Source organism: Dermacentor andersoni, chromosome 4 (assembly GCF_023375885.2).
Source record: "Dermacentor andersoni chromosome 4, qqDerAnde1_hic_scaffold, whole genome shotgun sequence".
NCBI lineage: Eukaryota > Metazoa > Arthropoda > Arachnida > Ixodida > Ixodidae > Dermacentor > Dermacentor andersoni.
In genome coordinates, this window is record NC_092817.1 from 2293079 (window position 1) to 2321072 (window position 27994).

The following is a 27994-nucleotide window of genomic DNA, read 5'->3' on the forward strand; positions in this document are numbered from 1 at the left end:
TCAAGGAAATCAATCAGATGAGAATGTATAATATGCTCCAATATTTTGCATGGTATACTTGTCAGTGATATAGGACGATAGTTATCGGGGGAATGAGTGTTACCTGATTTAGGGACCGGAACAACCTTGCCAACCTTCCAATCGCTTGGAAGAACTGAGGAACCTAGAGACTGGGAAAAGAGCATCGAAAGCATAATGGAAGGACATGGTTCAGTAATTTTAAGCATTTTACAGTTAATTGAGTCTTCACCTGATGAAGATATTTTCAGGTTTTCAATCAACTTTTGTATGCCGACCCAGTCTATATAAATGGAGTTCATTGGTAAATAGGAGCATTTAGTTACCGACGGTAGAGTGGCAGGAGCACATTTGTGAAAAACGGAAGCAAATACATCATTCAAAACGGAACAGCACTGGTTCGGAGGGATCGCGATATTGTCAGAACAGGCTAGTTGGATTGTTTTGCTTTCTTTGCCACCAACAATATTCCAGAATTTACGTGGATTAGACTGCAAATGTGATGGGAGGGTGTTATCGAAAAAAATCTTTTTTGCATTTGTAATAGCGATAGTATATTCTGCGTGAATGCAATGATATGCTGCCGTTCGGGAAGGTTAGTTGCTTTGGCGCGACGAAAAGTACGTTTCTTTTTGTTGCGCAGACAGCGTAGAATTCCAGTAAACCATGGCGAGGAAGGACTCGAAACAATCTTTCTTTTAGGCACATAGCGATCCATTAGTGTTAGCAGTTTGTTCTTGTACAATGACCAGTTCTCTTCAACGGTACATTAAAAAAAGTTGACTGTGTAGTCAGTAATGAATGATTCTAGTTCATTTAAAATGGATGTGGTATCGGCGGCATTGTAATCACATATAGTTTTAACGGTTTTCTTCGAGCGAACTTTCTTCTTAAGTGTTGAGTGGAGAAGCGAGTGGTCACTTATTCCTTTAAGGTATGTTGGAGGAGAAACCAAATCTGGAGCTGTTGTAAAAAAGAGATCTAAAGTATTAGAGGAAGTGCTGGTAGTGCGTGGGGGTTCATGAATCAGCTGGGTTAGATTAAAATCAGCGCAGATGTCTAAAAAATGGGTGCACTCGGAAGATGACGGCTTAAGGGAGGGAACACCGTTTTCCCACACTATGTTTGGAAAATTGAAATCGCCTAGTAAGAACAAATGTGATTTTGTGTATCGAACAACTAATTTGTTAAGGACATCATGAAGGTCAGTGCAGAAATTGGTAGTGGAGGATGGGGACCTATAACACGCGCAAAAGATGAGGTCGCCAGTGGGAAAAGCAACACGAGTGCAAACTATTTCTAATGGTGAGTCAATGGAGATAGTGAAGGAATGGATAGCAGAGCTCACGGCAATCAGTACACCTCCGCCCGTACGGAAATCGCGATTGTACCTGTAAAAGTTATATGTTTTTTGACAGTCTAGTATTTCACTATCTTTAATTTTTGCCAAAAGCCATGTTTCGGTGAGCACAACTATATCAGCTGAGCATGCGTCGATATGTGATGACAGTGATGTGCGTTTGTTGGCGATACTTCGGACATTTGTAAAAAGAAGTGATGAGGAGTTTGCTTGCTTTGGAACACGAGATAGCTATGCTGCACCCAAATGTGAAGATTGTGGACCCGATGGTTTGTTGTTTGTTGGGGTAATCGCGCTCCTAGCTGGTCCGATCTCGCATACTTCATCTGTAGCTGCGCAATAAACGTAACATCCGCGATTGACGAGTTGCTTTGCAAAAGTCTTCGCCGACTGAAATACCATCGGCTTTAAACTTCGCTTTTTGTGAGAGTATATGGTCTCTCATTTTGGAAGACACAAACTTGGCTATAACAGGCCGTGTCTTGCCGACAACGTATGTGCCTAGCCTATGAGCCCTATGGATTGCGACTTCCGAGGGAGTCATGTTGAGACAATTTCTAAGAAGGTGATGGATCTGGACTTCTGATTGAGCCCACATTTCTGATACGTTGTCTGAGATCCCATAGAAGATCAAGTTGACGCGTCTTGAATGGTCCTCCAGAACGTCTAGTCTTGATGCGAGCGCAGCGCTTTCATTTGAAACTGCTTCATGGACTGCGGTAGTAATATCACTTCCTGAAGGCATATTTTCAGAAGACTCAACCGCATTAACATTTGCCTGCTACTATTAGGGGCAACGGCCACCATAGAAGAAAGGCCGGCACTGCAGTCAGCGTCACGTGGCATGTGGGCTCATGTGGGCACAGTTGCAGTGTCGGAGGTAGAGGAGCAGGCTGAGAAGGACACTTCTAGCAACTCAGGAAAAGGATTAGCTGTGCAATGGTTTACAGCTTACCTATGATAAATACTGAGACGTCAAGAAAAGTAGTCCTTTTTGGAAAGTGGTTTAAGAGAACTTCTTGCTGGGCAAATTGGTATTGATTCATTATACCTATTCTTAAGGTGCCAATAAACAACACACAGCACACAAGAGAAGACAACGGGACAGAGCGCCTTAAGATAGGTAGTTCAGTTCAGTTCAGTTCAGTTTATTACCTTAAAGGTCCCCCGTAGGGGCATTACATAAGGGGTGGGTTTTTATAAGATAGCAAAACATCATCAGAAATAATTATTTAAAAAAATGGTTGGTTACAAGTTCAGTGAACGAAGATGGACAAGTCGTATTAGCGATGTTGGCGGGAAGGCCATTCCAGTCTGTGGCGGTACGGAAGAAAAAGGAGGCTGCGAAGGTGGTTGTCCGTGCACGTGGGCGTGCCACTTGAAGTGGATGGCTGGTGCGATGAGATATGCGTGCTGCTGCTGTGATGTAAGGCTCTTGATTAAGGGAGGAAAAGAAGAACTTGTGGTACAGGGAAAGACTGGAAATGCGACGTCGACATGAAAGTATTGACAAGCCGGATTCTGACTTCAGTGATGAAACGCTGACGTCGTATGAATATGAGGTATGAATGAATCTAACAGCACGATTTTGAACTGATTCTAATGCGTCGGTGAGATATGCTTGATGCGGGTTCCAGATAGCTGACGCGTATTCCAGTTTCGGCCTGACAAGTGACTTATATGCTAGTAATTTTAAATCTGATGGGACCTGCCGTAGGTTCCGTTTTAGAAAACCTAAGGTTTTGTTAGCTGCAGAGATAATGCTAGTGACATGTGCGCGCCAAGACAAATCGTGAGACAGGGTTACACCTAGATATTTATAGGATTGTACTGATTCTAATGGTGTGGTATTAATTTCATATGGGAAGAAGGAGGGGTTGCGACGGCGGGAGAAGGACACGAATTTACATTTCTTGGCGTTAAGGGTCATCAGCGAATTGCTGCACCATTCTAAGACACTGTTAAGATCATTTTGGAGTGCAGTATGGTCAGATGAGTTATTGATAGAGCGATAGATGACGCAGTCGTCTGCAAACATGCATATATTACAGGAGACACACTGAGGTAACATCATTAATATATATTAAAAATAACAGGGGACCAAGAACAGATCCTTGGGGCACGCCAGAGGTTACTGGGAGGGGACTTGAGAGGTTACCGTTGATAAAAACCATTTGTGTGCGATTTGTGGGAGATACGGGGTTCTCCTCCGTACTCTTGGGACAAAGGAACGACAGTACACAGTAGTGCAAACAGTCACAAGGGCATTTATTGCACCTTTCATGGATCAATGCCTGCTAGCCGAGTTCATATCCCCAAAACATGCCGATAGGCGCGCGACAAATCTAGAAGTCCGACTCACCGCGTCCTCGCGAGCGAATATGTTCGCTCCATGCTGGATCCCAACGCCTGGTCGTTCGCGTGTATAGTCACGCGAATCGTGGCGCGTTCCAAGGCGGCCACGCGAGGCGGTCTCGCAGATGCATCGGTCGCCGCGCGCTCGCGGGAGACGTCCTCCGCCGCGCGCCGACCCGCCGGGAAAGAGGGTCGCTCCACCCGCGGCACGGCACGTCCGTACTGCTTGCTGTCTCCAACCCAAGAGGCCAAGCGCCTTCCCTTTCGGCGCCCGAGTAACCCCGCCGCGACAGTCGCGCCATCTCTCGCACCGCGCTTGTACCACGCCGCGGGCGCCAGGCCACGCGAGCCGTGCGGGAAAACAGCATATCAGGGGATGCGCTATGCGGGAAAACATCAGGGGACGCGCGAGAGTCGCGCATCCCCACATCCCCCCAACCTTAAATCACTTCTTATTCCGGCGAAACATGTGACACGGTCTAACATTAACCCGTGCTTCGCGAACAAGGTGGTACATGAAACAGTGGCTGCGCCGGGGAAATGTCCACACGCTGTCCGTAACATGCGAGCCGACTGTCCTTGGGGTACACCGCTGGCGTCCGCCGGTCACAGCAGCAGCTTTGCGACTCGACGGCACGATCCCAGGCCAGGACTCCGGAGACGACGACGCAGTAGTCGGTACGAGCAAGCGTCGCTCGCGCCGACGCGCCCTGCTGGCAAGAGCCGCCGTAGCTGTCGGTGACCGCTGGCTCCTTTGTCCGCCGCCGAGGGTTGTGAGCTGGATGCAGGAGGCCGCCGAAGTCGCTGCGCCGAACTGGCCACAGCATCACCATCGCCCGGGGTGACTCGATCGTAGTCCGGGGCAGCAGCGCAGACGATGTGCAGGTGACAGCAAGCCAGGGGTGACTCCAATCACGCTGCGTAAACTCAACACACTCGGCAAACACTACAGTAGTGCAAGGGAGAGGAATTCTGCATGCGCATCGCCCACGTGGTACGATGTTCAACTCGGCTAGCAAAAGATCGGGCAGCTACTCAGATGCTAAGTTCACGTGAACGAAGCTCGCTTTCTTGAGTCGAACGAGTAATTTCAATTCGTGCGAGGCTAACTAGAATGAGGGAAGCAACTTGCAACACCTCAACGCCACGGTCCACCAGGTTGTGTTCCTCCACGTGCGACAGGCAGCTTCGTAAAGCCTTAGGCCTAAAGCGTCGCTACTCTGACAACAACCGGCATCCAAAAACAACACTCAAAATGAGCGCAAAACAGGCAGCCGCGAGGAGACGTTAGCTCTGTGAGGTGGTCCTACTCCGCTCGGTGCACACAGCATCCGAGTTGACGGCGCCCACCGTCCCAGACGGTGTCGGAGCGCCCGGTGCCAGGCCGCAATACCAGTCAGCCCGTCGTGGCACCCGTGGCCCGCGGCCACCCGGCTCCCAGAGCCGCGACTTCATCCGAGTCAAAGAGATAGAAGAAGCTATTTACATAAGAAATTCGGACCACCCACGAGGCTTCCGTACTCACTCGCTTCAGGCTTGCCACTGCTCCGCGGGCACTCAGCCTCGCTCTCCCAGGATGCAGACCACGTGGCTCTCGTACTGACGAATGTCATTAAAAAAAAACACTTGCAAAAAGGCTTAGCATGTTGACAAGTCCAAACACACTACCGCCACCGTCGCCTCTCTCAAGAAAGCACGCCGCCGACGCTAGCGATCAAAATCCACGCTAGGCCTACGCTTCGGTTCAAACAAAGGTCTTGAACGAAGCAACACTTAAAATTATCGTCCGATGCCCCAAGAGCCCCACGTTGGGCGCCAGATGTGGGAGATACGGGGTTCTCCTCCGTACTCTTGGGACAAAGGAACGACAGTACACAGTAGTGCAAACAGTCACAAGGGCATTTATTGCACCTTTCATGGATCAATGCCTGCTAGCCGAGTTCATATCCCCAAAACATGCCGATAGGCGCGCGACAAATCTAGAAGTCCGACTCACCGCGTCCTCGCGAGCGAATATGTTCGCTCCATGCTGGATCCCAACGCCTGGTCGTTCGCGTGTATAGTCACGCGAATCGTGGCGCGTTCCAAGGCGGCCACGCGAGGCGGTCTCGCAGATGCATCGGTCGCCGCGCGCTCGCGGGAGACGTCCTCCGCCGCGCGCCGACCCACCGGGAAAGAGGGTCGCTCCACCCGCGGCACGGCACGTCCGTACTGCTTGCTGTCTCCAACCCAAGAGGCCAAGCGCCTTCCCTTTCGGCGCCCGAGTAACCCCGCCGCGACAGTCGCGCCATCTCTCGCACCGCGCTTGTACCACGCCGCGGGCGCCAGGCCACGCGAGCCGTGCGGGAAAACAGCATATCAGGGGATGCGCTATGCGGGAAAACATCAGGGGACGCGCGAGAGTCGCGCATCCCCACAGATTAGACAAAAATTCATTTATCCAGATTAGAACGTTAGGGTCCAAGTTCAACAGTTGAAGTTTTAGTAGCAAACGTTGGTGGGATACTTTATCAAATGCCTTTGCAAAACTAAAAAGATTGCGTCAGTTTGTACATTGATGTCAAGGTTAGTATGCAAGTCATGAACGAAAATAGCTAATTGAGTTTCGCAAGAAAAACCTTTGCGAAAACGATGTTGTGAAGGGTGAAAAAAGTTGTTACTGTCCAAGAAGGCAATGATTTGAGAGTAGATGACATGTTCCATGATTTTGCACGGCACGCTTGTTAGTGAGATGGGTCGATAATTTAATGGAGAATTCCTGTTACCGGTTTTGTAGACTGGAATGACCCTTCCCACTTTCCAATCACCCGGCATGTTTCCTGAAGAGAGTGACTGTGAGAACAGTAAGGACAAGTATGATGCAGCCATGTGTCTTGTGTTTCTTAGAAGTTTAGAGTTAATTTCATCAATGCCAAATGATGATGATAGCTTAGTCTTCTGGATTATGGATGAAATTCCGTCCGGACAAAATGTGATGCATGGCATGTGACCTTCAATGTTGTACAAAGGTAAAGAAATGTTTGTTTCGATTTCTTTCGTAAATACTGTTGCAAATGCGGAATTAAAAGTGTCAGCGCATTCAGTATCGGTAATTGTCTCGTGTGAGTCATTGGTGAGCGTAATAGTGTGAACAGGATGAGGATTTATTACTTGCCAAAATTGTCTTGGGTTAGTGCGCAGCAAATTTGGGAGTGTAGTGCCATAAAAGGAACGCTTTGCGCTGCGGATTGCAATCAGATATTCGTTTTCAGCTTTGTAGTAGATTTCCCATCGATGCGAGTTCCTGTTATTTGTAGCCACTCGGCAAAGACGTTTCTTTTTATTTTCTAGTTTTTTTAAGGCGTTAATAAACCAAGGTTTTTGATTATTGGGGCGAATGTGAACTTTAGGAATATATTTGTTAGCCAAATCTGTTAACTTATCCTTAAACATCGACCAATTATGGAATATTGACTGATTGCGATACGCGGCTTCAAACGTGGGGAAGAAGGTCTCAAGTTCGCGGTTAATAGCGTCATAGTCACCCTTTTCGTAAAGCCTTATAGTTTTCTTATGTGTCTTATTTCCTGTGACAGGAAAAGAGAAAGTAGCATGAATGACTTTATGGTCACTAATTTCTCGAAGGTGTGTAATTGATGAGAGGGTACTGGGATCATTAGTCAGGATGAGGTCCAGAATGGTTGCGGATTCTGGTGTGACACGCGTTGGCTCCGAAACTAATTGTGTTAGATTAAAGTTCAAACAAATGTCAATGACATTCCTTGTCTCTGGGGGACCTACTATTGAAGAATATGTTAAGTTGCTCCAGTCTATGTTTGGGAAATTAAAGTCCCCGAAAAGTAAGATGGAGGCATTAGGGTAGATGGTCGTTAGTTGTATTAAATTGTTATTGAGCTCCCCACAGAATTCAGGAGTGGCATGTGGAGGCCTGTAGCAAACCCCCAGCAGCACTGTAAGTGGTGATGTGCGATATAGTAGCCATAGTATTTCGAGTTTTGATGCGATGTTGATAAATGAACACAAAAGTTGCCGGTGAACTGCTACAAGAACGCCACCGCCCCTTGTGCCTACGCGGTCAGTTCGATAAACATGGAAGTCGGGTAGCTCAGCCAAAACTTCGGTATCAGTGATGTCATTGTGTAGCCAGGTTTCTGTTAGAATGAGCAAGTTGCTGCCTGTTGATGATATGATGTTAGATATAAGCTCGCGCTTTGGAAGATAACTATGTGCGTTAGTAAAGACTGCGGAAAACGAAAGATCTTTTCTAGGTGCAAGTTCTGGTTGATTCTTTTTTTGTAGAGGACGGGATGATTGCTACACAATTTCTTTTACAGAGTTAGATGATTCATCAAAAACATATCGTTTAGGACCAATGTACAAAGTTTTATAGCGTAGAGAGTATGCAAGTGATTTAGATTTGGCAAAATGCAAAAGGGCCTTCCGTGCTTTCTGAGTCAGGCGAGAGAAATCTTCACCTACACTATAATTAGTTCCTTTCAGCATTCGGCCTTTTGACAGAAGGGCGTCTTTCGTTTTCCAATGTGCGAATTTTACTATTATTGGACGATTTCGATCTTTGGTGTGTTTTCCTAAGCGATGTGCCCGTTCTATATCTGTGGGGTTGATGTCGGTTTGTAAATGATTACGGCAGATCTGGATTATTAATTCTTCAGACTTAGTAAATGTTTCATTTGTAGTGGGGTCAGTAATTCCGTGGAAGATCAGGTTATTGCGGCGAGATCGGTTTTCGGCGTCGTCGAAACGGGCCTCTAACGCTGTGACTAGGCGAGTTGTTTCATTTGATGTTGTCTGCAGTATTTCTATGTCTTGGCGTAGAGGCATGAGAGTCTGATAATGGGCCTCTAAGTCGGTCATGCGCTTATTCAGGTCACTGATTGTTTTGTCTGTGGTGGTCAGCTGCAGTTTCAGGCCCTTTAGGTCCTGCACAAGTGTTGTTTGGCCGGCGGTTAGTTTCTGCAATTCGGCCAGTACAGTGTCAAGGCTGGCAGGACCAGGGTTAGTCTCGACGTCATCAGATATGATTAATAGCAGACGGATGACAGAAATGCACTCAGTGGCAATCGCGACGCAGCACCGTGGGCTCGGGAGCGGTACCAGAAGATAATTGCTTGATTTTTTAGCAAAAAGTGCATATGTTTGACTAACCTGCATGGCAAAAGCAAAGCGGTTAGCGAACTGCACCAAGGTACAGTCACCGGGCCCACAGAGCTGCGTCGACGGTGGTTGTTGCTTTATAGCTGGTAGGGCTGCCGATGGCGATGAATCTTTCCAAGTTGGCTCCACGACCGGTAGGTGGCATTCAAACGGTGAGGCACATGGAGATGGTGATATGTGGAAACCAGGCAAAGGATTGCACGTGGCCGCTCCGGCTTCGTGACAAGGGGAAGCCTGCACTGACGACGCACTCGAGGATGCGCATGCCAGAACAGGAAGCAGCAGGTTGTAGATGCGATAGACGACCATCTGCATGGCAAAAGCAAAGCGGTTAGCGAACTGCACCAAGGTACAGTCACCGGGCCCACCATTAAAAGTGTCAGCGCATTCAGTATCGGTAATTGTCTCGTGTGAGTCATTGGTGAGTATCGGCAAGGTAGGTTTCTAAACAGGTTTTTTGGTGCCTTAAAAATAGGTATAATGAATTGTAAAGTGGCGTGTGCTATAAAGCTGTCGCAGTGACGCATTATGGGAATCTTGAGGGACAGCTCTCCCTCATCTGTTTCTTGTGTGGCCCACCACATAGGTGGAGGAAGACCACCTTTTCACCTGTTTTACTCAGTTGGTCAGTACTAGTAGCATGCACGGTACCACATGCATAAACTTTGAATACATGTTGTCAGAACTTGGGTTATGTTTTACGGTGTTGCACTTATTCTTTTGTAGGGTTTCTTGAATGAAAAGTTGCATCGCGATGCAGTCACCGACCTGTAGGAGTGTGTAAACAAAGCATGCATATCAACACCATCTCAATGTGATATGCGCATTTTCACAGCTTGTAGTTATAAGACGAGTTTTATGTTTTACCGGCCATGGTACGGAAAACATTTCATAGCGCATCAGCTCGCAATTTTGGCATTTGCATAAGGTCATATCACTGCAGTGACAATGAATTTTTTTTTTTCAGTGACAGTTCTTTCGAGGCTTTCCAGATGAATATTTCTCACTGATGTAAGCCCATATTATAATGAACCAGTTGCCTTCTGCAAGAATTTTGGACATTTCTCCGGTCAACTATACCTTCACTCATAGCTGTCTTCTTTCGCACTGATGCATTGTTTTTACACCCTTTCAAGCCTTCAACTTGATTGTTGCATCACTAAGCCTCAGCGACAATTTTTCCATGGGTTATTGTGGGAAACAATAACTTACGGATGTAAAGCCATGGCTTTGCATGTAACTAGCTGCTATCCCTAAAATGTCATTGCGAGCAAAAAAGTAGGAAACGCCATGGTAAGATTTGGCGTCCGTCTGGTATTCAACAGCCACACAGCAGCTATTTCCAACCAGTCCTTACAGGATGGGGCATCGTATTCAACATCCTACGAACTGTCTGAATATTGTTGTATGACACTTTCGGTGACTGGACGGCTGCAGTTAATGATAGCATGGATTGCATGTGATGATGCCTCACATAGAGGAGGTGGTGGCGGTTTCATGCCTGTCCGATCATTCCAGTTGAGGTGTTTGCCTCTATCACTGCTCACAGCAGCATAAAAATCAGCTACAATTTGTTTCTGACACGAAATAGCAGTCATCAGAGTAAACTTACTGAAAGTCTGTGGATTCTGCAAAGCAGCTCCTAATACTAATATAACTACTGGTGAGATTGGGAAATGCAACGCGAAGGTGTTTCACAGGCAGGCAACATCACACCGATTGTCTCAGCGAGGCGGCTTGCATGTTTGCACTTTTCCCTCACGGCATCAAGAAAAGTAATTGTATCTTTTTAAGTACAACTTAATTGTAGAAATGTTGTGTTGGTAAAAAAATAATGTCTTTCATGAGCTAGATTGCAAGTGCTATCGGCCGCAGCTGCAGCATTTAACTAGCTAGTCCTACTGGCCCTATTGACAGCTGTCAGTGGACGGGGTGCCATTTTGAACTGCTTAATTGTCACTCACGTAAGTTTGCATTTATTAACGATGTTTGTGTTAAATACAGAAGCATCATGGAAAAATGTTTTGTACCCTTCGAAATGGATGTGAAGTCTAAGCACATGCATGGAGCTTCAGATTTGAGCGGAGCATAAGCATTGCTTGCTTGCTTACACACGTTCCTGTGTGTACGAAATTGTCGTCTGCCACAAGCCAAAGTATACATGATACAGAGCTGTGCTCAGGATCACGCTCAAGATCGTAGCTGCTTTTTTTTTCCTTTTTTTTTTTCACCTGTGCATTACGGCAGTACCTCACCCTCCCAGCGGTTTGGTGAGCAAAAACCTGTTCGACCGGAAGCAGAAAAAAAAAAACATAAAAAGACCCAAAGATTCCCATGATTTCTTTGGCACCACAGGTGGTGCTGGCATTTCCAAAAAGGTCCACTTGCAGGAAAAGAGACAAAACTCTTGTGATGCGCTATCGCATGTCCCCACAAGTGATGAAGCCCCTAGCTGCATAGGAAAAATATTTTTGAACAGCTCCGGAAACGTTCGGATGACAATGTATGCATTTGTCCTATCAAATGCTCATATGCTGCCACGTAAAGCACATTGCATGGTGCAAATGTATAATATGTTTGTAAAATGTGGTACAAATATGCTCCTGTTCTTGTTGACAGTTTTAACAACAGCCTCTTTTCTGAATGTCAACTCCAATGCCAATGCTTAGGTTAGCACATTTTGGGGACGGATATTGAGGAAGTGATGCCAGCTATAGGCTTTTCGCCAAGCACACATGACTTCACTACACCATTCGTAGTGAAGTCATGTTGTAATTTTGCAGTGAAGTCATATCGTAATTCTGTTATTCCAGAATTTGGATGTGCAAATAATTCTGCCAAAAGTTTATTAGTGCACCTTTTTTAATTAGCTGCATAATCATATTAATTTTGCATGCGAGTAATGTCTTCCTTCTGTCATGATCCACCTGACCGACCAAATTGCATTATTTTTCAGTGGAGGTTGAAGTTTCAAATGAAAAAGAAATAAAACAGACTGCTTGCAGTACCGCTTGCAGTACCGCTTGCAATGAAATGGAAATGTTGCACGATAACATTACACGTGCACGTGTAACTGCTCGTTAAAAATATGTAAGATCAATGCATATAAACATTAGGTGCTGTTTTACAGACAACATACAATTGAATATATTTGATTGCATATTTCCTGCAAGAAACCTGCTCAGCGGGGTCCATTGTGGGGTCCATTGTGACCACGACATGCAGTGACCGTGCATTATGTTTGTCAATATACGGTGAATGCAAAGTGTCCTGTGTTTGCAGTTTTCTCAGATGCAATCATTCGGTGGTGACTAACTTCCCTTGTTTCTAAGGCACTTGCACCAATGTTCAGGAGGGCACCCGCGCAGTTCTTGATTTGAACACTGGCAGTCAGGCCTTCTGGAAAACAGTACCATCGTATGGCCTCATGGCCAATACCTAACAGGGCATTGTTTTCTGTGCAGGTAACACAGATTCTTCTTTTTCTCTTGACTACACACTGGGCCTGCTGACGCTTTCGCGGGAGTTATCGCGGCAGACCCAGCCCGAGTTTTTTGTGACTGTGCGTGCTGCAGACCATGGAGAGCCACCCCTAAATGCCACAGCGACAGTGCACATAGTGGTCAGCCCTGCTGACAATGCACCGCCTTGTTTTGTGCCTGCCGAACAAACCATTGAGGCAGCTGAAAACCAGCCAGCAGGAACATTTTTGCTGGCGCTGACTGTGCGCAGCAGCTCCTCTGTCTTCTTCCAGCTCGAGTCCGGGGGTGGCAACAGTTTCCAGTTGGACCCTGTGACAGGTGTGCTCACTACAGGGGAGGAGGCCCTGGACTATGAGCAAGCGGCTGTGCACAGGCTGACAGTGCGTGCCACCAACCTGGCTGGTTCCACTGCCCTGGCTCAGGTGATTGTGCAGGTGCTCGACTCCAACGACCATGCGCCTCGTTTCCGCCAGCTGCTCTACCGAGGCACTGTGAGTGAAGCCGCTCCTGCGGGCAGTGCAGTGCTCAAGGGCAGCCAGCCACTGGTGGTGGGTGCCCAAGACGAGGACACCGGGGTCAACGCCCAGCTTGCCTTTGCCATCGTAGAGGCCTGGGCCCGCAGGCTGTTTCGCATCGATGCCAGCACAGGTTGGTTGGCATACAAACTGTGATTGTAAGCATGTTCTGTCATGAGCTGGGAGCAAGGTGTGGTTCATGTGGCTGTTGTTACAGGTAAGTAAGCCACTGAGACTGGACAGCACGGTCACTTGCTGCTTATTGGAAGTCCACAGTGTAAGGTCTCAAGCTCTCTAGGAACAAAGCACACAGTAGTGCTAGCAAACAAAAGGGCATTTATTGGAACATTTATAAAGAAGCCAGCTAGCCGAACTGCAACGAATGTAACATGCCGATAGAATGTGCTGAGGAATCGAGGAAGTTCTACTCATGACATAAAGATACTGAGTGAATATGTTCATCCCGTGCTGGACACCGACACCTAAGTTAGTCGCAGTGAAATGGGAAGGAATTCGTGAGATGGTCCATCAGAGCACACCATCAAGCGTGCGGTCCATCCATGTCGCAACGATGTCCTGCAGTCAAAAGTCGAGCTGGAAGTGATAGTGCCGTAATGAGTGTGGGGCCAAAGGAGCAGAACATGCTTGAGAAGTGGCCTATGGCGGAAATGTGCAAGCTGCTCTGACTCTTCAAGAGCTACCATAGTAAAGGCAAAATAATTGAGTTGCCCAGTATCAGCCTATGAATCAGCCTATTTAATTAACTTAGTAGGTTAGGGTGGGTTTGAAAGAGCATTAATTTCATAGGGTTTTAGAGAAGGGTATAGTGTTCTTGGTACTGAGGAAGAGCAAAACACAAATGCCGGGGTTATCGTGCTGTTCCATGTTAGAATGTTTGAAAAATCCATTCCCTCTCCTGACCACTGATGGCTTGCTCTACAGTAGAACCTCGTTAATACGATCCTGTTTTGTACGTTTTTTTCGGTGCCAGCGGTCGGGATCGAGAACATATAACGTTGAGGAAAGAATTTTGAGCAATATCACCAGCTTCAAGTACTTGGGCGTAACAATTACTGATAAAATAAATTGAACTCATCATGTAGAAAATGTCTGTTTATCAGCATATAAAAAATTATGCTTCGTGAGGAAAAAAATGCCGAAAGCAAAGAGAGAGATGAAATTATTGGAATATAGAACTTATATCCGTCCGATATTAGAATATGCTAGTACAGTTTGGAGTCTACATCTAAAGGTTCTTAAGAATAAATTGGAGCGTATTGAGCGTGTCTCTATACATTTTATATGCTCAAAATATAGGCACACAGACTTGGTTACGGACATGTGAAGAGTATGTCATTTGGAATCATTAGAATTGAGAAGGCAGAAGTGTCGATTAAAACTTTTTTCAGATAATGCATGAGAAACTAAAAATAAAGAAAGAAGCTTACATAAAGCCCCAGTCTAATAAAGGATTCTTACGAACAACTAGCTAACTCCCTCCTGGTGCAATGAGTAAGAACCCGTACTGATTTGTTTCGTTTTTCTTTTTTTCCTGACACCGTAAGCTTATGGTACTTACCAGAAGAAGCTGTGCAGAAAAATGATATATGCAATTTTCAAGCTTTCATTGATAGTCATTTTGATTAAGGTGCTGTCATTTGTTAGTTGACCATTGTGTAATGTGTGCTTGTGTTGATAACCTTATTCACGTGCCCTCCCTGTAATCACCCTCAACAGAGGGCCAACAGTATGACTAAATAAATAAATAAGAAATGACCCAAAAAATTTTACCGGTTAATATGTTGCCGGAAAACACGATCTTTCAGCACCAATACTCAGCACATCACCAAACTGCAATCTTAATATATGTTTTCTGGTCATTAGATCTCGTGTAAACAAAAGGCACAAGTAATGTTGTAGCAAGTATGTGACGCCCCCTCGGACATAATCTTGGTTCGCCCGCCAAGCTCGGCGGCCTGCTATAGCTCGGCAGGCAACACTGGTCACCGCACCACAATAAACACCGACGAGCACGGCAGCTCGCCGGTCAGTAATCATTCAGCACCACTACGCTGCGGAGCGTCCGGCTATTGGAGGGTGCCAGAAGCCCTCCCTTGTTCACGACCAGGGGTGGATCGTGACAATGTATGATCAGAAGCAGTAGGAACCCACCACAGCAGCTTCTTCACAGTATGTATCTGCTCATGCCACGTGAAAATGCCAGCACGCAGTCTGTTTCCTCTTTCGGTATAAGCAAATCTTGCGGGTCGTTGTACAGCACTCGTCTCCAACCCTGTCGTGAGAAGCATCTTCATTTATCTAGCTGTCTGACGTGTCTGACCACATGTGTGGCATAGTGCCGCTATAAGGATACTACAGTAAAACCTCATTAAACCGCACCCGCTTAAAAGTTTCGTTTTAAAAGTAGTAAAGTCAAATTCCCCACTCAGCTGCCATTGAACATAATGTGTTTTGCATCCGCATAAGCTGTACCAGCTTATTACATATGCATTGGTTAACAGGTTGTGTTTCCACTTTTCGTCGCGCAATCACGGCGGTGCACCGTTTTCATCAGGCAGCCCGGCAGAACAACAAGCCTCAGAGATCAGAACAATGGCCTCCAAGTGCCCTGTGCATTTGCATGTGAAGCCACATCAACATCGTTTTGGCACTGTGCCAGAGAGCATTGTGGCGTCGTGGAAGTAAGGACTCGCGTCATGCCGAAGCTCGGATAAAAAAGACGCCGGGTGCTCAGCATAGAAGAAAAATTGGACATTGTTCGTGCTATCGAACGTGACATGAAGAAGTCAGCGCTAGCACGTGACAGGGATCTACTGTTGACTATGGTGTGTGGCATTTGGAATGCGAAGAAGTTGCTCAGCAGTGCTGCTGCGACCGTGAAGAGATGTCGGCTACGAGGTTCAACTTTTTGCCATTGTTACCTCTGTTGTTGCCAAAGTGTCGCCTAACGACAGTGATGAGGATGAATGGAAAGCGACAGCGCAGTCTATTCAGGCCCGATAGTGGCAGAAGCTGCGCGTTACGTCAGCCTCATGAATGCAATCGTCACGACAAGAACAGCACTGTGTAATGAAAAGGGCGCCCCGTGACTTCTGCAATGCTACCACGCCCATGCACGGACAATATGAAACGCCAACGAGGAATCTGCCATGGGAGTGTTTGATGAGAAGAGGGGGCTGGCTGAAAAGCTGGCTCGCAGCTTCAGTAAGTTTGAGGCCGCTGTCGTCGCTGCTAGGCCGCCACAGCATCGAATGAAAATAACACTTCTGTTGCATGAAGTGAATAAATACTGCATTTTTTCCTCCTTTCATCGCACTCTAAGTTCCATTTTTGACAGGTAAGTGGGCGATTTCATGCTATTTCGGTTAAGTGTGGTTCAGAATAACATTGATTTGGGCTAGATGGTGCATACGTGAACTAGAAGAACAGTGCCAACTAAGACAACAGTGGTTGTTCTGTGTCGGTCTCCTGCAAGTGATTGTCTTAGTTGGCGCGGTTCTTTTGTAGTTCGATTAAGCAGTACTACCATTTAGTACGTACTTTTTTTGAGCTCTGGCCAACTACGGTTTAACTTGGTTTCACTGTATATGCTTTTAAAAGGCAATATCCGAAACATGCAGCCATTTGCTGCAGCAGGCAGTGCAAAATGAATGTCAAGTTTTGCTCTGGCGGCATTGTATTCTGGTGTTGCCCATGAGCTTGATTTCATTTTGGTTTCCCACTGTGTCTTAAACGCTACGCAATAGGAAAACGAAAAGAGCACCTCAAGCTGCTCAGACCCCACCAGGTCAACGTGCATCGGCCTCTCTCGCTGAATGGGCACGTCAAAACTTCCCGCTAAAATGCCGTGTCTGCAGAGACTGTTGACCCAGCCTGAACTCAAGGAGTGTAAACATAAGCTTGCCAAAGCTACAAAGAGAACAATACGTATCTCGGGCAGCGCGGGGCCCTCCTGCTTGGTATGTGTTGGTGTTTCGTGCCGCAACACTTCATCTAAGGATTTGCATTACGTAAATGTTGACTTGTTGAGTCTGCAAAATCTTTAAGTGTCTTTGGTTTGCACATTTTTCCATTTCAAACGTTCTTTTTTCTTTTCTTTTTTTCCAGAATGTATGTGTGAAGCTCTGCTGTAGTGTCTCTGCTCTAAGTTGAGTGCATGGCCCCAATAGAATACGGGAATGAAACTGAGAGCCGGTGGTAGTGATTAGCATTGGGGCATATGAATCTATGCCCTAGATGTTTGATATCCTCATGAGAGTACTGGTCCCTCTGCATAGTTTTTCTGTTGAAAGCTTTCATTTTATAGTGTTTTTTTTTTCGCTTGTCTATGTAATTGGCTGTAAGTGTATTGTGTATCGCCACTTTGAGTTTGTTGGAGTGGCTGGTTTTTTTAGAGTGCGTGCTATGTGAGGAAGCCAGATTCAAGGAAATGTAGGAGCCATGCAGAGAAGGCAACATCAGTGGACATGAAAGAATCGAGTGTTTCCACAACATATGCGCACAACTGAAGATCTATGGATATAGGCCGAAGATATTGTTTAAAGGGGCCCTGAAACACTTTTTATCGAAGTCGAGGAATGCATTTGAAGTTAAACTAGACCATTTCAGAAATACTTTGCAGCAAAATGCTCTTCAGTGCATTCAGCATAAGTGAAGTTATTGGCAATCAGTGATCACATTTGATCTCCTTTCCGGTGCTCCCGCTCCTTCTTCATTGCCTTGCACTGTGAAGGCTATGGCAGAGTGGGGTGTCCCCACAACACTCCGCCTGCTGTACATCACCATGGTGTGCAGTTCAAATTTGATTTTGGATATTTATATAGACTCCACTAGTTAGAATTTTGGTTCAGTTGAAGTCATAGCGCTGGATTGACACGAACAAGAAAGACGACAGGACTAGCGCACGTCCTGTCATCTTTCTTGTCCATGTCAATGCAGTGCTTTGACTTCAATTGATGCAACGAACCAACTAGCCCAAAAATCTACACTCCTATGATTTTGGTGCCTACGGTGCACCAAGCACTAAATGCACTTGTCTTCAGTGAGCTCAGTGAGTGGGCTTGTAGCAGACGCACCTACGTCGCAGACACACCTGCATTCAACTGTAGAGTCTATGCGCAGTGTCTTCTATGTCCACGACAAGGCTGGCAAGCGTGCTTGCGCTCATGATGATGATGATGATAGTGATAAAGGATTTTATTGGCACAAGGGCCAGACGCGGCCAAAGAGCCCTAAAGAGCGCTCGCACTCATGCCATACTATACGGTCCGGATCAGCTTTGTCCCACACCAGCTTGACTGACAGATAGTAGCCCCATCCCACTTGCACACATTGAAGCGCTGTCAGCAGCTCGATACGAAGTGATGTCTGCTAAGATGTCTAGCCAGGAGCAGCCAAGAGTGAATGTGCAGTTGCAATTGCACATGTGATCTGACCTTCAGTTTTGCGTAATTTGAGGCTAGTAGGGCCTTCAAGATTAATTGAAATTAGCGAGACCTAACGGCTAGGACACTGATAAGCAGTGTGACCAAATTTTTGGCGAGTGCAGCGAGTGTCGTCTTTTCTTGTGTGTCTTCACTCTTCACCATGTCCGTGTCAGTGTGCTGCTTCACCAGCAAAGGTACGATGATTTTTAATTCCTGTGAGGCCGGCCGTGGTGGAGCATGAGCAGACAATAGTTGGATTCTTCGGGAAGTATGTAATTCTTATCAAAATTAGAAACATGGATTTTTGCTTTGTTTAACAAACTGTGTCAGTAAATATACACAGTATCAGTAGGAATAAGCGCACTGATCCAAACACACTTCTTGATTGACATCAGCTATTGGCCAGAAGCAGCTCTGTATGGGACTCCGCTATACAGTTGAACCCACTTATAACAATATTCAAGTGCCACGAAAGTTGCATTGTTATAACCGATACGTATTATAAATGGGCTGTATGAAAAAATCCCACAACGATCCCACGACCTTCGCGTTTCGCATGCGAAGGTTGTGGGATCATTCTCCACCTGCGGCAAGTTTTTTTTCATCCACTTTCATTTCCATTAATTTATCGTTTCTTTATTTCATTTATTAAGCACAAGGGATTTCCCCTATGTTGTCCTTGATGTCAGTGTTTGTTGTTGCCTTATGACTAATAAAAAGATTGGGCCCTTCAGTTAATCCCCTTTCTCGTTCATTACATAACGAGGGTCTCGAATCCGGCAACATTGATGCCTTCAGGTAGCGCGTGTGGGTTTATTGATCGGTTGCCTTCACTCAAACAGATCACATTCTCGTGACGCCTGCAGCAGAAAGGATGTTCCACATTAGCTGCCAAGGTTTGTGAGTGGTGGCGCTGGCTAACACTGCCAGGGTTCTACTAGGAAACATAAATACCCAAGAAAGTGGATGGGGAAATGGCGCCACAGTAGCTCAATTGGTAGAGCATCACACACGAAATGTGAAGGTTGTGGGATCGTTCTTCACCTGCAGCAAGTTGTTTTTTCATCCACTTTCAGTTCCATTAATTTATCGTTTCTTTATTTCATTTATTAAGCACAAGTAATTTCCCTTATGTTGTCCTTGGTGTCAGTGTTTGTTGTCGTCTTATGACTGATAAAAAAAATTGGGCCCATCGGTTAGACTCCTTTCTTCTCATTTAATGTAATGACTAGTAAGACGAACAAAGAAGAATTACAATGATCATAAGTCATCATCATCATCATCATCAGCCTAGTTACGCCCACTGCAGGGCAAAGGCCTCTCCCATACTTCTCCAACTACCCCGGTCATGTACTAATTGTGGCCATGTTGTCCCTGCAAACATCTTAATGTCATCCGCCCACCTAACTTTCTGCCGCCCCCTGCTACGCTTCCCTTCCCTTGGAATCCAGTCCGTAACTCTTAGTGACCATCGGTTATCTTCCCTCCTCATTATATGTCCGGCCCATGCCCATTTCTTTTTCTTGATTTCAACTAAGATGTCGTTTACCCGCGTTTGTTGCCTCACCCAATCTGCTCTTTTCTTATCCCTTAATGTTACACCCATCATTCTTCTTTCCATAGCTCGTTGCGTCGTCCTCAATTTCAGCAGAACCCTTTTCGTAAGCCTCCAGGTTTCTGCCCCATATGTGAGTACTGGTAACACACAGCTGTTGTACACTTTCCTTTTGAGGGATAGTGGCAACCTGCTGTTCATGATTTGAGAATGCCTGCCAAACGCACCCCAACCCATTCTTATTCTTCTGGTTATTTCAGTCTCATGATCCGGATCCGTGGTCACTACCTGCCCTAAGTAGATGTATTCCCTTACCACTTCCAGTGCTTCGCTACCTATCGTAAACTGCTGTTCTCTTCCGAGACTGTTAAACAATACTTTAGTTTTCTGCAGATTAATTTTCAGACCCACCCTTCTGCCTTGCCTCTCCAGGTCAGTGAGCATGCATTGCAATTGGTCTCCTGAGTTACTAAGCAAGGCAATATCATCAGCAAATCGCAAGTTGCTAAGGTATTCTCCATCAACTTTTATCCCCAATTCTTCCCACTCCAGGCCTCTGAATACCTCCTGTAAACATGCTGTGAATAGCATTGGAGATATCGTATCTCCCTGTCTGACGCCTTTCTTTATAGGGATTTTGTTGCTTTCTTTGTGGAGGACTACGGTGGCTGTGGAGCCACTATAGATATCTTCCAGTATTTTTACATATGGCTCATCTACACCCTGATTCCGTAATGCCTCCATGACTGCTGAGGTTTCGACTGAATCAAACGCTTTCTCGTAATCAATGAAAGCTATATATAAGGGTTGGTTATATTCTGCACATTTCTCTATCACTTGATTGATAGTGTGAATATGGTCTATTGTTGAGTAGCCTTTACGGAATCCTGCCTGGTCCTTTGGTTGACAGAAGTCTAAGGTGTTCCTGATTCTATTTGCGATTACCTTAGTAAATACTTTGTAGGCAACGGACAGTAAGCTGATCGGTCTATAATTTTTCAAGTCTTTGGCGTCCCCTTTCTTATGGATTAGGATTATGTTAGCGTTCTTCCAAGATTCCGGTACGCTCGAGGTTATGAGGCATCGCGTATACAGGGTGGCCAGTTTCTCTAGAACAATCTGACCACCATCCTTCAACAAATCTGCTGTTACCTGATCCTCCCCAGCTGCCTTCCCCCTTTGCATAGCTCCTAAGGCTTTCTTTACTTCTTCTGGCGTTACCTGTGGGATTTCGAATTCCTCTAGGCTATTCTCTCTTCCACTATCGTCGTGGGTGCCACTGGTACTGTATAAATCTCTATAGAACTCCTCAGCCACTTGAACTATCTCATCCATATTAGTAACGATATTGCCGGCTTTGTCTCTTAACGCACACATCTGATTCTTGCCTATTCCTAGTTTCTTCTTCACTGTTTTTAGGCTTCCTCCGTTCCTGAGAGCCTGTTCAATTCTATCCATATTACAGTTCCTGATGTCCGCTGTCTTACGCTTATTGATTTACTTAGAAAGTTCTGCCAGTTCTATTCTAGCTGTAGGATTAGAGGCTTTCATACATTGGCGTTTCTTGATCAGATCTTTCGTCTCCTGCGATAGCTTACTGGTTTCCTGTCTAACGGCGTTACCACCGACTTCTATTGCGCACTCCTTAATGATGCCCATGAGATTGTCGTTCATTGCTTCAACGCTAAGGCCCTCTTCCTGAGTTAAAGCCGAATACCTGTTCTGTAGTTTGATCCGGAATTCCTCTAGTTTCCCTCTTACCGCTAACTCATTGATTGGCTTCTTGTGTATCAGTTTCTTTCGTTCCCTCCTCAAGTCTAGGCTAATTCGAGTTCTTACCATCCTGTGGTCACTGCAGCGTACCTTGCCGAGCACGTCTACATCTTGAATGATGCCAGGGTTCGCGCAGAGTATGAAGTCGATTTCATTTCTAGTCTCACCATTCGGGCTCCTCCACGTCCACTTTCGACTAACCCGCTTGCGGAAAAAGGTATTCATTATCCGCATATTATTCTGTTCTGCAAACTCTACTAATAATTCTCCTCTGCTATTCCTAGAGCCTATGCCATATTCCCCCACTGACTTGTCTCCAGCCTGCTTCTTGCCTACCCTGGCATTGAAGTCGCCCATCAGTATAGTGTATTTTGTTTTGACTTTACCCATCGCCGATTCTACGTCTTCATAAAAGCTTTCGACTTCCTGGTCATCATGACTAGATGTAGGAGCGTAGACCTGTGCAACCTTCATTTTGTACCTCTTATTAAGTTTCACAACAAGACATGCCACCCTCTCGTTAATGCTATAGAATTCCTGTATGTTACCAGCTATTTCCTTATTAATCAGGAATCCGACTCCTAGTTCTCGTCTCTCCGCTAAGCCCCGGTAACACAGTACATGCCCGCTTTTTAGCACTGTATATGCTTCTTTTGTCCTCCTAACCTCACTGAGCCCTATTATATCCCATTTACTACCCTCTAATTCCTCCAATAACACTGCTAGACTCGCCTCACTAGATAGCGTTCTAACGTTAAACGTTGCCAGGTTCAGATTCCAATGGCGGCCTGTCCGGAGCCAGGTATTCTTAGCACCCTCTGCAGCGTCACAGATCTGACCGCCGCCGTGGTCACTTGCTTCGCGGCTGCTGGGGACTGAGGGCCGGGGTTCGATTGTTGTATTCATATAGGAGGTTGTGGCCAAGTACTGCATCAGGGTGGCCAATCCTGCTCTGGTGAGAGAGTGCGTTACCGGTTCTGGTCACCGGGATCAGGCCGCACTCCAGGCCTGTTTGAGCAATTTTCTCAACACACGGTTTTTTTTTTGTATTTTCCGGTGGAGAATTGCGCGGCACCGGGATTTGGATCACGGTCCTCTTGCACTGGAGACGGATACTCTACCATCCCCGTAGGAGTTAAATTAAAAATTTATTTATGGGGTTTTATGTGACAAAACCACTTTCTGATTAGGCACGCCGTAGTGGAGGACTCCGAAAATTTCGACCACCTGGGGTTCTTTAACGTGCACCTAATTCTAAGTACACGGGTGTTTTCGCATTTCGCCCCCATCGAAATGCGGCCGCCGTGGTCGGGGTCCGATCCCGCGACCTCGTGCTCAGCAGTCTAACACCGTAACCACTGAGCAACCACGGCGGGTCCTGCAGGAGTTGTACGCCTCATTTAACCTACAGTGGTGCCCTATTTGATCAGTCAAGGTGGACCAATCTGAGCTCGGTTATACCGCATGGATGGCACTCGGCTAGAGAACCTGGTATTTATGACCTGCACATGTGAGGCCATACATATTTGAATATGTATATCTTTCTCTTTTTTTTTTTTTAGGAGGGTTCCCGTACAGTGATAAAATAAAGGAAAAGACATTAAAAGAAAGAAAAAAAAAGAAAGAAAAAGGGGCGAAAAAAAAGGAACATAACAGGTGATTTGAACTCGTGACCCTTGATGTTGCCCGGAAAGATAGCTCAGTCTGTTGGTTCGTCAGGCCCCAGGCTACTTTCAAGCGCCACAGCTCCTGCTCCGAGCCTCACACTTACGTGGAAAGAGACTCATGTTGTCCGCGATAGTCGGTTTTTGCTGATTCCGAGTGGTTGGAAGGCATACTTTCTAGGAAAAATGGCCGCTCGAGGAGGAGAGCGAACTCGAGCGGCTTTAGAGGCTAGGAAAACTGCCTTAAAATATTTAGACTTGAGGGAAAGCTTCGTAAACAAACTATAACACGGCAATCAGCACTCGAATACGACGAGAGAAATTACTGAGACGTGGAAAATTCCCTTGAAAAAAATCTGGTTTGCGAGACAAATGCTTGTATGTATTGAACCTCTTAAAAGATGAGGGGGGAAATATGCGCTCACCGAGAGGGCATCTTCAGCACGGGACCACCCCAAGGCACCTTACAGAGATGTGGAGAGCTTCGCGGCCGGAACGAAGCATCCCCTCTCCGCCGGCCAAGAGGGGAAAACGCGCTTTCCGATCGCTCAAGGTTGCGCGGACAAAGCATAACTCTAGCGTCTAGGAAAAGCTTAACCAGGTGCGATGGCGGCACGCATAGTGTGGGAAGCTAGCCGCCAGAATAACTATACCAAGGACTGCTGCTGACGACGGCGAAATACCTTCGTGTAATTATAATAACCCTAATAGGACTACTTTCGAAAGAAAAAAAAAAGGAAACGGCCCAGAGGGCTATACTACGAGAGCTACGACTGATAGTTTTCTATATATATATATATATATATATATATATATATATATATATATATATATATGGGATTGCATGCGCGCGCTGTTGCCTTGTCTCTGCGTGTAGTAGTTAAGAGAGCCAGTTTAAGGGCGGAGAAGAAGAAAGGAAAGAAAATCAAAAACTGCAGCGCCGTGGTTTTAAAGCGCACCCGTGGTAGAGAAACGGAATGCGATATAAGCGTGCGTAGCCATGATACGCACACGACAAACTGCCTTAAAATATTTAGACTTGAGGGAAAGCTTCGGTAACAAACGATCGCACAGCAATCAGCACTCGAATATAATTATAACCCTAATACTAATTGTAAATATGCATCTCATCTATGGGATCTAATGCGCGCGCTGTTGCTTTGTTCTTTGTGTAGTAGTTAAGAAAGCCAGTTTAAGGGCGGAGAAGAAGGAAGAAAAGGAAAGTCTCTGAAGCAAAATTACAGCGCCGTGGTTTTAAAGCGCACTCGTGGTAGAGAAACGGTAGGCGATATAAGCGTGCGTGGCCATGATACGCACACGACAAACTGCCTTAAAATATTTAGACTTGAGGGAAAGCTTCGTAAACAAACTATAACACGGCAATCAGCACTCGAATACGACGAGAGAAATTACTGAGACGTGGAAAATTCCCTTGAAAAAAATCTGGTTTGCGAGACAAATGCTTGTATGTATTGAACCTCTTAAAAGATGAGGGGGGAAATATGCGCTCACGATCATAAGTATATGCATATTATAGTAAGCCATAATTGCAATTACTCATACTCGCATAGTTTAAAGGGAAAAAAGTTGTCACCGGACTACGGTATGAAAACTGATGAGTTATCACCCTGACGTTGGCAAGACAACCACTCACCGACCTTCGGTGAGCAGTTGTCTTGCCATTTTCACTGTGGACAAACAACAGTTTTCGTATATTTCCAGAGCTTATCATTGTAATAATATGCAACATCCAAGATGTAACCTGAAACAATTGCAACTTTCACGTAATACAAAGCTGCTTGACTAAAACAAAGAATGAAAAAAAGACCTTGCGTAGCATCCCAGTTGATACTCCTTACACTGGGGATTTATGCAAATAGGCTAAATATACAATCTAGCCTCATTTGAATTAACTTCCACTGCCACTTGGACCATATAGAACTGCAGAGTTGAAAAGTGACATAAACTGTTAATCTGGATCAAAATCTTTGCAGCAGTCCCCGCTCTCTGCCAGACTAAACTTAATGTGAAGGAGAGCTTGCAGTATCTCATTTGACATGCAGTTTCTCAAATAACTTTTTGTCAACAAAATCTGGCTGAACGCACGTTCAACGGTTGCATTCGAAAGAGGCAGCGCAAGTAGGGACAAAGCGAGCACAGACAGTAGGGGGAACATTGCTCGTTTAGAGCGACTTGTGGATTTTTTCGTGAAGCTACTGGGTAAATAAAGAACGCAGTGATTTGCAGAAACCAAGCAATAGGCTTTGAGGAACCCTTGATAAACATTGAAGGACCACGGGCGAAAATGATGCGCCACGACATGCGTGTGACTACTTGAGCTATTGTGTAAGTCCACATAATAGTTTGCTGTATGGCAGCCAGCATGGAACAAGTACTAGACAGCTGTGAGCCCCCCTGTTTTGCTTACTGAGCCACGCGTGAACCGGCAGCAGATGGTGCTGAAACCAAAGCAAAAAGGAGAGAGCTTAGTGCTGGATTGATGTATAAACATGACAGCCATGACATAATGCCATCGTCCAAGTGCCAGCATTGCTTAAATACACAGCCTTCGATATTGCCTACATATCTTTATCTTTCTAGCAACAGTGAGCTTTGGGTTTTCATAAACCGGCGTCCCCTAGTTTTGTCAGTGTTGAAGAGGTCCTTGGGACTCGGAAGATTGGCTCCGGAGGCGATAGTCGTGCCATTACAGGGCCCCCCTCCTAGTGCGAATCGCGATTTTGCTTAATGGATTGGTGTCCATTAAGGACTCCAGGTAAAGTCCAGGTAAAAGTGTGCAGATGGTGTTGTCGTTGCTAGTGGGCCCCTTCGATTTTCCCCTTCTGGCTACCCGCGAGCTGCCAGAGCCAGTGAGAGCAGCTTCATCCTTTTTTGGGTTGCTCCGCTCACCGCGCCACGCACTTTTGCTGGGCGTTCATTTTACTTGGGCTGGGGCTGGACGGTTCAGGCTACCTGCGGGCTGCCAGAACCAGCCAATACGATTTTGATCTGGCTCCTCTCTGGACGTTGTCTGGCTAGCAGATGACTAAAAGAGGCGATGAGCGCTCACCACTATTTTTGTGGGGACTTGATGGATTGCAACGCGGGCGCTTGAGGACTTTACCTTGCTCAGCCAACTTGCTGCGGTCATCTTTGGATTTCCTACTTCTAGTGTTATCTCCTTAGGTTCTAATGCACCATTCCGCATTGCGAGGTGGTGCTATATGAGCGATGGTGAACCATTTGAAGCTTTTGTGTGCATGTGTGTCCCATGAAGGCTTCTTCCAGGCCGTGAACAGTGCACCGTGCTCTCATGCATGCATGTTATCTGCATTGTGTTCTGCGCAAGTTGCAAATGCTCATTCACTCATATTGCAGTGCATTTTCAGTTCATCTTTCTCTGGTGGTGTTCCTTCTCTCGTATCTTGCGTATATATACGGTGATATCTCATTTTTCTGCACTTAGCAAAGGCGTTGCAGTTAGCCAGTGTTCACTCCATCTGTTCGGTGTATGTTTGGGTTGCAGTTCGAAACCAATGTATTCTAACTAGGGCGTTGATGTTGAGAATGCACTGATTAAGTAGTAGGCACACGTACATTAGCTTATTGTTCTCATGATCGTGACCAATATTGTTTTTCGTGCGAAACAATTTGCTGGTCAGAGGCGGCGGGCATTTTCATGAGCCAGCCGCATTCCCAGCTCCTTAGGGTCAGAAGTGAAACACCATCAGCCGAAACAAATGCCAACTTATCAATGTCGCGCAGTGGGCGACGTGATCGCTGCAAGCAGGAGAGGTACTCTGTAAGAGTCCACCTAGTGGACATGTCCATTTCGTCTGCTGCTGAAGTGCTGATTGGCTGTAGCACCTGGTTGCTGCGGACGTGCAGCCCAGCCCAGCCATTCAAAGCTTCAACAGCAGACAAAATGGACATGTCCACCAGGTGGACTCTTACTGAATACCTCTCCAGGCATCATCGAGCAATCGTTTTCAGGGGGACAGTCACTTATGCGCATGATTTCCCATTTTGGTATCGGACTCGTCGGAGGCCGTCTGTTCCGCTGTGCAAAGTGAGGTTGGCCTACTGCGCATTATGTGCCGAGTCATGCAAAGTCTCGAAAAGTGATTGTATCCCTGAATGCAACTATATATTTTCAAGCTGGCAGCAGATAAATAGGCCAACTACACCGAGTGCATGCTGGGCTCGCTGGGCACTGCCATGCTGGTAGCAGGTTTACGTTTATACCACGGCCAGCTGTCCCAGCGTTCGATTTTGCAAACTTCGGGCAGCTTCGGGTTGTCTTAAAATCCCAGCCCACGTGACTTCCTATAACGACAGGAACTCTCTGGCTGCCGTCGGGTTGCCAGGGGGCTGCCAGAACTCCGAAAATCGAAGAGGCCCAGTGTCAGGTTCATGCAATCCGAGAGAGATGTGGGTACCAGGCAGCACTGGCAGCGTAGGTTGGGAACGAGGCGCAGCCACAGTGATGTTTTAGTGCGAAATCGCGACCTGCTACAGGTCCTCATAGATGCTCGGGCCTGTAGAAGTCGGGGCTCCACAAACAGACCAGCTCTGGCAGCTCGGGACTTGCATGGAGATAGTGCAAGTGTTGGTTACTCAGGATGTAGACGTAGAAGTGATGCTCGAGCT

The 27994-nt window shown here is 46.2% G+C and overlaps 2 protein-coding genes across 3 annotated transcripts in view; one reads left to right on the plus strand and one right to left on the minus strand.

The window, feature by feature from the left end:
* LOC126535883 (fat-like cadherin-related tumor suppressor homolog) overlaps positions 1 to 27994 on the plus strand; it is a 517574-nt gene that overhangs the window by 113372 nt on the left and 376208 nt on the right. For both annotated transcript variants that reach the window (XM_055073317.2, XM_050182731.3), the window contains exon 11: positions 12373 to 13038. In XM_055073317.2, the coding sequence (XP_054929292.1) occupies positions 12373 to 13038 (666 nt within the window). The remainder of the gene's footprint in view (positions 1 to 12372; positions 13039 to 27994) is intronic.
* Positions 8048 to 8981, minus strand: LOC140217026 (uncharacterized). The gene has a single exon (XM_072287461.1). The coding sequence runs from the start codon at positions 8903 to 8905 to the stop codon at positions 8048 to 8050; it is 858 nt and encodes a 285-aa protein (XP_072143562.1). The 5' UTR covers positions 8906 to 8981.

What these genes read in the sequence shown, in the direction of transcription:
- LOC140217026 (XM_072287461.1), bottom strand. Translation starts at nt 8,905, where the DNA reads ATGCAGGTTAGTCAAACATATGCACTTTTTGCTAAAAAATCAAGCAAT.